Genomic DNA, 12567 nt, shown 5'->3' on the forward strand with positions numbered 1-12567 from the left:
GCAGTGCTGATCTCTTCAAATGTCTCTTTTTAATTAAAGTGTGGCTCATGCCTCTTTCTTTAAATGGCAATTTCCACCATCCTGTCTCTCCCTCTAGGAGGTCACTGTGGGCTGCCTGAGCAGATTGTGAATGGTCAGGTGATCGGGGAAAATTTTGGCTACCGGGACACCGTGGTGTACCAGTGCGCCCCAGGTTTCCGCCTCATTGGCTCCTCCGTGCGCATCTGCCAGCAGGACCACAACTGGTCTGGACAGCTTCCCATCTGCGTCCGTGAGTCTGGGCTCTCACTCTCTCTCTCTTTGACTCTCTCTCTAGTTTGCAGGAGAAGATCAAAAACTGAATGGGAATCCTGCTAACCCTGGAACTGTATTTTGGAACAATAAGAAGCTGGAACTGTAAGTGCTGCCAGAGCCAGTGGTCGGATCTTCCCCCATAAAAAAGAAAAAAAGTATCAATGCTCCGAATATAAATGGTTAGTTAGGGACAATTTGCTGTTGAAAACATCCCAAGGAAAACACCTCAAATCTCCAAGCCTGAGAACTGTCCTCTTAGGGAATTTCAGTCAGCTGCACTTAGTGTGAAGCCAAGCAAGTTGCACCATAGCTCTGCCACCTCTCATCAAAAGTTTGTGGAGGGAGTTAAAGTTAGTAAAGTGTTGTGTAACTTTTAGAACGCAAGCCCAGTCACGTGTGTTTGTGTGAGCCGTCTCTACTGCAGATGAAGAGCTGTCGGTATGCTGTATCGGCCCGAGCAGCAAATGTGCACAAAGGAGCCTGCGTCACGTCTCGATGTCATCACCGACTGAGGTGAAGTGCTTCTGCAGAGCGCTCTCTTCCACCTCTCAAAGGGCACTGGCATTTGAAGAATCCACTAAGCTCCGCGAATAAAAGAGCCTACTCCGTCTCAAGGGGCATTTTTAATTAACAATTCATTGTAAGGTACAGGAGCATAGTGTCACAATGAGCCTACACTCATATCGCCGAGCATTACCCCCAAAACTTTAGCTAGGAAATCCTGTAAAACATCTAGTATGGGGGTTTATTTTTTTCAGGAAGACTGAGATGGAAATGAGCTGAATGAGAAAGCTGCCTCTTTACTGAAACTAAGACTGAGACATTTTAAGGGACTAATATATTCCAACCTGCACATGTGTGTCAAAAGACAGCATACTTGATATTTATTATAGAACACTTTTCCACCAGTCAGGCTGAAGCATATAATTCATGGTAATATGAATAATAAAACTATTCCACTAGGGTTCCACACCAATGTACGTATTCCCATAATGAATCTAAATAATAGTAATAATAATAATACACTTTAAAGTACATAATTGTGATGTGCATTCGCTAATGAACAATAACCTAGCAGTAACTGTTGTTTAGGGGTTTAAAAAAATATTGTACAAATGTGCAATTATGTTGGTGGAAATGCAGCCAACGGTTCTGGTTCCTTGTTGGTGGAAAAGCACTACAAGAAGCAGAGATTTGTCAGACCTCACAGACTGTCTCCAGCTGCTAATATTTTGGGGTTTAGCTCTTTTAACTTGCATGTTAAGGCTTGCATATTGTCTGTGGTCTTACCTGCTTCCTTCAGCAAACCTAGCACAACAAGCTGCAATCATTATCATGGGAGGAGAGAGAAAGCGTGAGGGAGAGAATATGAAAGAGTGGCGGAGAGGATGAGTTTTCAGCTATTTTAACCCGCAATGATTTGGTTTGAAATTTTGGGCTATGGAAGGTGCTCAAACGAAGGGGAAATTGCCTTCGTGCAAAGAGAAACAAATTACATCTGTAATTATGCAAATGAACTGTGGTTGTTTATGAGAGCAGGGGAGATGCGTGATGAGGAACAAAATGTGCTTGAGCCGGCAAGAGGAATCAAAACCCTCCTCTGAATATGTGGAATGAGTAAGAGAAGTCTCCGTTCTTGTACATTAGGAGCTGCTCTTCAGCCGTATGGACTAAATTAAGAGGCTTATAAATAATCACATCATAATGATAGACATGCCTGGAATTAAGGAATGGTACCTGAAAACACAAGAATGAGAACTGAGTGTAGCTTGAGAATCACAGAAAACAATATTCATTAAGATAACAAGGTCTTTGAAGTATATCCATTTATGGAATCACATTTTTTTTACAAAACAAAATGCATCTTCACTTGAAATTGTATGTACATGAGCTCAAGGCTAATTACAGTGTCAAGCCAACCTTGACATCAAAACGACATCTTGCCTGTGGACATGGCTCTGCAGCTAACCAGTAGCGTGTATGAAGGGTCCATTTACTGTGCACACACCCGCCAGCACCATACAGTTAACCACCCATTCAGTATCACTCTGTGGACTGCAGCTGAGCACAGATAAAATGGTTTGGCCTATTGGCAAGATTATAGTTCTTTATTAGACTGGATGAAAGCATGTTTGCACATAAGCATTTCATGTATATATGGCTGCTATTCAAGTCATTATTTTCAGATATAAAATCCTGTAAATTCCAGGCTTTAGGTTTTACATTTGATCACATGTTTATATATATTTGCATTTCCTAGAAGTAGAATGAGTTTAGTTACTTGTTAGTTTGGTCACACATCTTCCTTTTGGAATCCTGCTGAACTGCAGATTTTAGTTCATTGAGGTATCCACTCAATGTCCTGCCAAAATGGCCATTAAAGGGGCAATAAGTCATGTTTACAAGTGATACATTTTTTTATGTTATGAAACTGCAATTATAGTGACACCTAGTGGCCTGGATGTGTCAGTGATCCTGTACCTATTTTAATCATGGCCGTCCCATGCAGTAAATCTGCTCTGTGGTTGTAATTAAAGCAATTAGAATCTTAATCCTACGTGGGTAACTCTAGAAAACAATGTAAAACATAATATTCACTTTCATAAAATATTATTTTGTGATATTTGTGGTGATTAAAAAATTACTCCTTCCTTTATGTATAAGCCATCATTTATCAGAGAAAAAAGACTCTGTTTAGATATCACCTTATTTTAAATGAGAAACTCTGTACTGCTGGTCAATACTTTCATGTTTAAAGTCACCTTCTTCTGCAGCCATCAGCTGTGGGCACCCAGGCAGCCCCATCTATGGACGCACTATAGGCAACGGCTTTAACCTGAACGACGTGGTGAGCTTCTCCTGCAACATGGGTTATGTGATGGAGGGCCCCGCAAGGGCCCAATGCCAAGCCAATCGCCAGTGGAGCCAGCCACCACCAACATGTAAAGGTGGGGAAAAAAGTTAAGTCTTCTATTCACATGGAGCTTTGGCTGATCTGCCGCCTGCCAAAAAAACACTACAGTGCACTCTGGGTAAGGAGAGGCAGCCACTGTTGCTGTGGCACCATGTCACTGGCTGCACATTGTGGGGTGGATAGGGGAGGGGCGGAACTTTATTTATAGGATTTGGTAAGATTGGCGTTTTATGAACTGGTGACATTTTCATTCATTGGAATATGCTGGAAGTTTTGCTTTACAGTAGCATGGGCCATTGTGTTTGAGTTTGCATGAGAGTGCATTAACAATTGCATGGGGTACGAATATTGTTGGGTTGAGTTTACTGGGGATTTAGCACGTGCCATAATCAAAGTTTTATCAGTAGTTGTGGTCTGTGACTCTTTCTAAAGATTAATACGTTTTAGTATCAATATCCATGTCATGAACATTTTCATTTCCTTATCTCCATTAGTGTTCTCAAATCAGTGTAGACAGTGTGATTTCATGTGTCTAACTGTTAATGATGATTCAGAAGAGACTGCCTAGAAGTCACTTGTTCTGCCAAATAACACATGTACCTCTTGCTCCGTCTTTCCCCTCCTTCCCTCTCTCCCTCCCTTCTTCCCTGTGTTCAGTGGTCAATTGCTCTGATCCTGGGATCCCTGCCAACTCCATCAGGCAGAGCAAGATCGAGCATGGCAACTTCACCTTCGGCACAGTGGTCTTTTACGACTGTAACCCTGGCTACTACCTGTTTGGCTCCCCTGTCCTAACCTGCCAGCCCACCGGCCAATGGGATAAGCCTCTGCCTGAGTGCATTGGTAAGTTGTGCCATGCATTCAGCCCTTTCAAACGAATGGCCCAATCTTGGCAGAAGAGTTACGCTGTTTAATTAGCATCATTCCCATAATGGAGGCGGAAACAGTCGAGTGACCCTCTCCTGCTGCTTTAGATCAGTGCATTAATTGAGGGACAGGTGGAACACAGACTTTTAGGAGGCAGACTAATTAGCAATGCCAGCTTCATGCCTGATCTCTGTCTTATTGGGTGCACATCCTGTGAAACGCCAAACATCCTCCACAGCTCTTCGGCTCAGTGAGGTGCTGTGTGCACCAGCTGCAAGGATGGTGCAGCCTTAGCTTAGTTTTTACTCTGGGAAAAAAATGCTCACTATTAAACCTCACTAATCTGAGGAGGCCCCCGGTCGTGCTCTTTTCCATATCCTTTGACAGGTTTGAGTTTGTTAGGAAATGTTTGTAATACTAATACAAGGCTTCTGATCTGTTGCTACAGCAAGGGAGCCCGCTAATCCTAAACAAGACTGGCATCAACACTGTGTAAATATAGAGCTCAGTCTGCATTCTGAATGCTGAGTACCTTCTGAATGAGGTGCTAGAAAATGGCCCAAACCCCATGAAAACACTGATGATACACTGTTGACAGACATTGTTGAAATTTTAATTGGGGTGGAATAAGTTAACAATCCTCACACTAACACTTCCTTTAAGTTTAACTTTTCTTTGAGTTAAACTTTTAATCATAATTTTGCCAAGCAGTTTCACAGACGGTGTGCTTTATAAACGAAGCAGAAATGCAGCTCCACAATCTGATGATGGCAGCATTCTGAGGGGAAACTATATTACCACCTCACTTATTGTGAAATCGACTAGGACTGAGCTGTAATTAAACTTAGTGACAAACCTAGTTTGAAATCCTATTGTACTGTTATTATACACATTAGGGGTGTGTGTGTGTTTGTGTTTGGCAGTTGTGGATTGCGGACATCCTGGATCTCCTCCCAATGGAGTACTGAGTGGGGACAAGTTCACCTTTGGTTCCACAGTACGCTACTCCTGTACGGGTGGCCGGCAGCTGAAGGGCGAATCCTCTCGAACCTGCCAGCTCAACGGCCACTGGAGTGCACCAATGCCCTTTTGCTCAGGTACACACTCACCTCACACAGATAACACAAGCACACACACATACACACACACACACACACACAGTCAGTAACCCAGCATAGCCTTTAGAGTTACACACACTCCCAAAGCAACCTGTTTAAGAACAGTCACTTCTATAGTACAGATTTTATGATAATATGGGTGCCTTGCTTCATAATATCAGCTACAATTCCAATGATACATTTGTCTACACAAAAGAACATCACAAGATTGAAAAGTTGCACATAAAATATCAAATTTATGCTGTCAAACATATGCTATTGTACATTTCCCAGCGATGCTTCTGCTGTCTGTGGTCAGGAATTCAAAAGAGCACATTTACCTTTGCTTTCATTTGATGGGTGGAATGGCCTTCATTCTCACCATTACTGAGCGTGATGTTGCAGGAAATGAAAGAAATATCCAGGGGAGAAAAGAGCTCTGAACAGCGTCTGTTTGAGCTAAAAAGCTATGCTCCACCTTCTTACATGGGCAGAGATATAACAGAGAGGCTGGAGTGAATGGGTTAGTGGAGTGCAAATCGTTTATCAGAATGTAAAAAATGAAATATATAGGAATTAAATTTGAAGGAGCTCCAGGCACGGCCATGACCCCAGGTTTTGTCTTTTTTTTAATATATATATATATATATCCTAACTGGATACTGGAAGTATTTGTTGAATTATTCCACTGGAAGACTTTCTCATGAACGTGTGGGGCATTGAAGCAAAATTCCCCTGTGCTTCTGGCCATTTTTAAAATTAGCCCCAGTGAAAGCTGCTGGAGGTGAAGTTCACTGGGGCCTGTGTGTGGGTAGCAGTGTTCAGTCTCTTCAGCCCTGCGTGGGCACGCAAAGCAGTGTTGCACGCTTACAGCAGAACACCAGTGTCTAGGTCCTTGCCCCAGTACAATGCAATACACACTCTTACATCCACTTCAGCCCTCCTTACCTAAGAAAAGTGTTCTCTCCTCTTCCTAATGTAGCAATCCATATACAAACAGATTTTTAGTGTGGCAGTGTGAATGGAAAGTGTTATGGGACTGTATTTGATTAAAGATGACTACGACCCCATGGGGAGAAGAGTGGAGGCATTTGCTGCAGAGGCTTGTTTTATCTTTTTCTGCTGTTAGAATGATGCGACTCTCTTGGCTGTTAGGCCTGTGTGCTAGTGCTCCACTGGGATGGAGTGCAAGCCTTGATTTGGTAGGGAATTGATCTGTGGGTTGAGGGTGGCATTTAATGTTTGCTGTCCTTTTTTTTTTATTATTGAGATTACATGCCATCTGCATTAGGCTAGATACTGCAGAGGAAAGGACACACAGAAAAACAAACATACTTTGCACTAACATGTGCAGTCCATAAAAGCAGGGACAGGCTGACAAACCATACTCTGGAAACTACAGTCACTCTGCAAAGACAAAAACAAGAAAGGATGCATCACATAACTCACTCATCCTTTCTTTTCTTTGCCACTGCTCTTTTTATTTGCAAAATAATGACATGTACCTGCTCAGCAAAACTTCCCTGGGTCTTGCCTTACAGTTAGACAGCCTCCGAAAGCTGCCATGGCCTCGTAGCAGACCCGCGTAGACACTTAAACCTTCCTGCAGCTTCCCACTCTGGCAGGGCACAAACCTGGCACCAAACAGTTCTGAAATAAACGTACCGAAAGTGGCCAGGGCTAATCTTATAGTTATTAGAATTCAAGGACCTCTCTGCCAGGGATCACCCAGGTCCACACTCTTCCTGAGCTGGGTTTCGAAACATTACATCACATTGTCCTTGAGACTTTTCAGAGGGGAATTAATTATGAATGCAGAGAGCATATTGCGGAAAAGAATACCTGAGCTGCTGGCATTTGGAATGTGCTCTGTAGCAGCGTGGTACACTGAGCTCCACAACATTTTCCTCAAGACCTTGATGATACAACAACGCTAGTGCCCTTTTAAAAATATGTGGCATGCTGTACATCTACAGAAAGTTTTTTTTTCTTTTTTTTTTTTAAAGTAAAACCTTTTTTTTTTTTAGAAATGCTACAGTACTCTCTGCCAATACTGTTTACATTTTTTGAGTTCATATTGTCAGATTAAAACATGCTCATCCAATAATGATTAATTCAGATCTAATCAACCTATTAACTCTCTTCAGTATGCAATGACATGATCATAAGGAAAACAATGTGTTGCTGTTTTTTTTCACTTGTGTGACTTGCCTCTTCATAGCCAAAAACCACCTGTAAATCTACTTTTAAAGACTTGACACTTAGCAAGGTGTTTGTTGTTATTTGTTTGGAGGGTTGCCTTGACATCAGACACAGAATGCTGAGTGTTTGGAATTAAATGAAAGTGCAGATTTAATGGATATTATCCTATGCAATATGGATCAGTGAACCATGTACTAAATCTGTACTTCCAGCAGTACATATGTATTCATGTATGTGTATATATAAATTCTTTCAATTCTCAAAAATCACCTAAATCCAACCTGTCCTCATACTGTAGACCTGTTTAATGTGAATGGAATTTTATTTAATTGCATAACTATCAAGTATTGAAAACACTAGGTTTCATTTGTAGTTAAATGTAGAGATTAGGGAGAGCTGATCCTGTAAACAAAAAAAATAAATAAATAAAATAAAAATCCAGCCTGAAATAGCACATGTTTAAATTGATAGCCTGCTTTTAGATGATCATCTTAAGGGACATGTTCAATATAAAATAATTTTTATTTAAATATATAATAATTTTATCCTTAAAAATTTATATTTTAAAGCCCCTGGCATCTCATTCTGTATTTTTTATTTTTGTGTAATACTAAACTTATGAGGCATTCAGCAAAGATTTAATGAAAAGCACACAGCAGAAATGTGATAAATGACCTGTACTGCTCTCCTCTCACACAACACCCAGGTTTAGAACAATACAAGAAAAATCTAAATTTCAAAATGGGCTCTTATGCCTCCCATGGGCTTTAATGCGTTCACTTTTCCATGACATCCATGGTCCATGTGTTGCATAATTTGGTTCTTTACATTTAAAACTGGGATCCAACTTAATGTCAGTTGTTCAATGAAGACTTTTACACTTAAAACAGCAGTTAAAACATCAACATTTTATTGTACCTCAGGGAAATTGTAGAGTGCACCTCGGTGAAATTGAAAGGATCTTGTAGCTTTGTGGACGAATCTGTGCACTGTATGTAACAAGTCTGGTGAACAGCATACACTTTTTGGGGTCTTTTCAGTTTTTTTTCCACCTTTTTTTACCTCCTTTTCCACACTCAGCTCTGCCCTATATTGCACAGTTCCCCTCCATCTACTTATTCCCTCAGCACCACCATGCTGTCGCCAGTACAGCTCATTCTAATGTATTACACTATGTCTGACACACAGAAACAAACACACACACACACACACACACACACTCACACACACACAACACAGTCACCTGATCACATGTCTCTTAGATTAGACCTTCACTGAGTGCTTGTGACCCGTAAAGGGAAAATGCAGACACCGGCTCATTCCAGCTCCTGTGTACACACACACTCCCAATCCTCCACTGGCTCCATGACCCAGAAATAGTTCGGGAAAGTGAGAGGAAGAAGTGAAAGCAAAAGGCAACTTTCTGCCTCTCTCTTTCTTCCCTCTTTCTCCTTTTTCCATCCATATCCTCAGGTCCTTAGAGACTTTCCATGCCTTCCCCCAGTGTGCTTGTGCCTCTAAGGCTTTGTGGTTTTCCTGGCGCATAAAAAGAGCAGGACAAGTTTAGTTTCTATTCCTGTGTGTTGCAAGAGGTTTCACCTACATTATCGGTCAAATGTTTGGATACACCAACTCATGGCAAGATTTTCCTGATATTGAAAACAGCTATTTTGTAATAGTAACACTAGGCTTCAGACTTATAAGAATTATAAAGAAACACATATAGCACTATACAGTAAACAAACAAAATGCTAAACAACAATAAAATATCTTAATTAATATCTTATTTATTTATTTTCATAAAGTCATTAAAATAGACCCTTTTTTACTTCAGTGCAGTTTACTTGAAAATGTTTCACATATACTGAGACCCTTTTCACATCTGAAAAATATACATACATTTATTCACAGTTGCAGTAGGTCCAGTGTCTACCTAGACATTTCTGGTCCCAAGGCAGGAACACTACCTAATGTGGATTTGTGGTCTGATTGTGTGTTTAACTGTGTGCACATACAGAAGCACCTCCATGCCAACTCAGTACTTCTATGGACATACATGCATAATTAGCAGTAATTACAGGAGTGCTCACCAGCAAATGAAGACAGGGACCCTGTTTATATGCATATATCTGTGTGATTTGCGTCTTGTTAGTTCATATGTCTTGCATGAATTGCGTGAGGTCAGCAAAGGGCACAAAAGTATGATTTAATTTTTCCCCTTCCTCATCTTAACAAGCATAGTCCTCGCCAAGCACAGTCATCATGAATGCTTGACCCTGTCAACCACCAGTTCTAATTGCCTACATGCATGCAGACCCCATTTTCTCAGTTTTATGACTGGAGAGCCTTATCTGACCCCTCTCTTCTCTGCTATAGAGCCATTTACTCTCTGCCCCTGACCGGCCTGTGTTCCAATTAGCAGCACACAGGTCAGGTGGAGTCACAGTGTGCTGCAGTGTCCAGCCAGTGGTTGGACTGTGGTCTCTCCCCAATCTCACCGGAACTTCCACTGGCCCAATTAAAGCAGCAACAAGTCTAGATAAGCACAGCAGCTGTAGTAGCAACCCACTGCCGAGAGGCCCTCAGTAGAGTATACTAAGCAGCTCTGTGCTAGCTCATACAAATGGAGTCTGCACACTGCCTAATGCTTCAAACCATAGGGACTACATTTTTCGTACATTATGGCTTACTTGAGTTTACTCTTAAAGTCTAAAAGTTTCTGAAATGTGCTTATTTTATTGTATTATTTTTTTAAGCATTTGCATGATTACATTATCAGTTTCAAGTTACTTGATCAACTACAAGTTACTTACTATTAAAAAAAATTAACTACTATTTTACTTGCATGTACTTATATATTTAAAAAATATATACAGGTGCTGGTCATAAAATTAGAATATCATCAAAAAGTTGATTAATTTCAGTAATTCCATTCAAAAAGTGAAACTAGTATATTAAACTCATTCATTACACACTGACTATTTCAAGTGTTTATTTCTTTTAATTTGATGATTATAACTGACAACTAATGAAAACCCCAAATTCAGTATCTTAGAAAATTTGAATATTGTAAAAAGGTTAAATATTGAAGACACCTGGTGCCACTATAATCAGCAAATTAACTCAAAACAGACTGCTGACTTTACAGTTGTCCAAAAGATGACCATTGACATCTTACACAAGACACAAAATGTCTTTGCTAAAGAGGCTGGCTGTTCACAGAGCTCTGTGTCCAAGCACATTAATAGAGAGGCGAAGGGAAGGAAAAGATGTGGTAGAAAAAAGTGTACAAGTGACAACTGCACCCTGGAGAGGATTATGAAACAAAACCCATTCAAAAGAATCTCCACGCACAGATGTATGCAAGACATGGGTTTCAGCTGTCGCATTCCTTGTGTCAAGCCACTCTTGAACAAGAGACAGCTTCAGAAGTGTCTCACCTGGGCTAAAGACAAAAAGTGCTGCTGAGTGGTCCAAAGTTATGCTCTCTGATGAAAGTGAATTTTGCAACCTTTGGAAATCAAGGTTCCAGAATCTGGAGGAAGAGAGGAGAGGCACAGAATCCACGTTGCTTGAGGTCCAGTGCAAAGTTTCCACAGTCAGTTATGGTTTGGGGTGCCATGTCATCTGCTGGTGTTGGTCCACTGTGTTTTCTGAGGTCAAAGGTCAACGCAGCCTTCTACAAGGAAGGTTTAGAGCACTTCATACTTTCTGGTGCTGACCGACTTTATGGAGATGCAGATTTTATTTTCCAACAGGACTTGGCACCTGCACACAGTGACAAAGTGACCAGTACCTGGTTTAAGGACCATGGCGCCCCTGTTCTTAATTGGCCAACAAACTCGCCTGACCTTAACCCCATAGAAAATCTATAGGGTATTGTGAAGAGGAAGATGCAATACGCCAGACCCAACAATGCAAAAGAGCTGAATGCCACTATCAGAGCAACCTGGGCTCTCATAACACCTGAGAAGTGCCACAGAGTGATCGACTCCATGCCACTCCGCATTGCTGCAGTAATTCAGGCAAAAGGAGCCTCAACTAGGTATTGAGTGCTGTACATGCTCATACATTTTATGTTCATACTTTTCAGTTGGCCGGCATTTCTCAAAATCCTTTTTTTTTTGTATTGGTCTTTGGTAATATTCTAAGTATCTGAGACATTGAATTTGGGGTTTTCATTAGTTGTCAGTTATAATCATCAAATTAAAAGAAATAAACACTTGAAATATATCTGTCTGTGTGTAATGAATGAGTATAATATACAAGTTTCACTTTTTTAATGGAATTACTGAAATAAATCAACAAATGGTTGAACTTAAAAAGCCACTTCTGAGAGGAAGAAACAAACCAAAATACAAGGACTGGGGTAGATAGATACTTTGGACTGATAAATCAGATCTAGTTTTCTGAAGGTTTCTTGAAGGTGGGTTTGGGGTTGTGTTTTCATATATTGAGCTGGTGAAATGGTCAAAATGATTTGCCCCTCATTGCTGAGTCAAGTCCCATGATTATTCTCCAGCATGACAATGACACCAAACAAACAAACATAGCATGCAAAATGAAGAACAAGGAGTCCTACACCATGTGATTTTGAGCTATTCTGGGATTACATGGAGAGAAAGAATCCATCCATCTTCAGAAAACTGTGGTTTATAGAAAAGTTCTTCAAGTGCTTTAGAACGATTTACCAGCTGAGAAACTTAAATTCAACCCAGTGAATTGATGCTCCTTTATAAGCAAATGGTGGCCACATCAAATGTTGATTTGATTTAAGGGACTCTCTCACACACGCATGCACACACACACATATACACACACACACACACAGTGACACGCTCTAGTTCCAGTATAGGAGTAGAACAGCACCTGTAGGACCGTTATTACTGTACATCACTACCTTGTTTACACAGCACTGAGCACAACACTCTCCTGGGATGCATATAATCAGGCAATTATTTCATGTCACATTTTGAGTACTTTTTATGTGTTAATCATAAGTCTTTATCATGCTGTTATGCTGTTATATAGATATAGTAGCATAACATAGTCGTGGATAAACACAGTTTTTCATGTGTCATCAGCTGACATTTGTCAGTAAAATATTGCATGCATCAGCAATTCAAGGTTTCAAACACGAGGGAGCTTGACATTGAGTAACTTGTTTTCTTTGCATAGTTTTAGTCATGTCTT

At 40.6% G+C, this 12567-nt stretch overlaps 1 protein-coding gene across 3 annotated transcripts in view; it reads left to right on the forward strand.

Moving 5' to 3' along the window:
• The window catches only part of csmd3b (CUB and Sushi multiple domains 3b), a 484418-nt gene that overhangs the window by 430528 nt on the left and 41323 nt on the right, over positions 1-12567 (forward strand). For all 3 annotated transcript variants that reach the window (XM_066675840.1, XM_066675838.1, XM_066675839.1), the window contains exons 53-56: positions 98-271; positions 3069-3242; positions 3866-4051; positions 4999-5172. In XM_066675840.1, the coding sequence (XP_066531937.1) occupies positions 98-271; positions 3069-3242; positions 3866-4051; positions 4999-5172 (708 nt within the window). The remainder of the gene's footprint in view (positions 1-97; positions 272-3068; positions 3243-3865; positions 4052-4998; positions 5173-12567) is intronic.

This window comes from Hoplias malabaricus, chromosome 6 (genome assembly GCF_029633855.1).
Source record: "Hoplias malabaricus isolate fHopMal1 chromosome 6, fHopMal1.hap1, whole genome shotgun sequence".
In the NCBI taxonomy this organism is placed as follows: domain Eukaryota; kingdom Metazoa; phylum Chordata; class Actinopteri; order Characiformes; family Erythrinidae; genus Hoplias; species Hoplias malabaricus.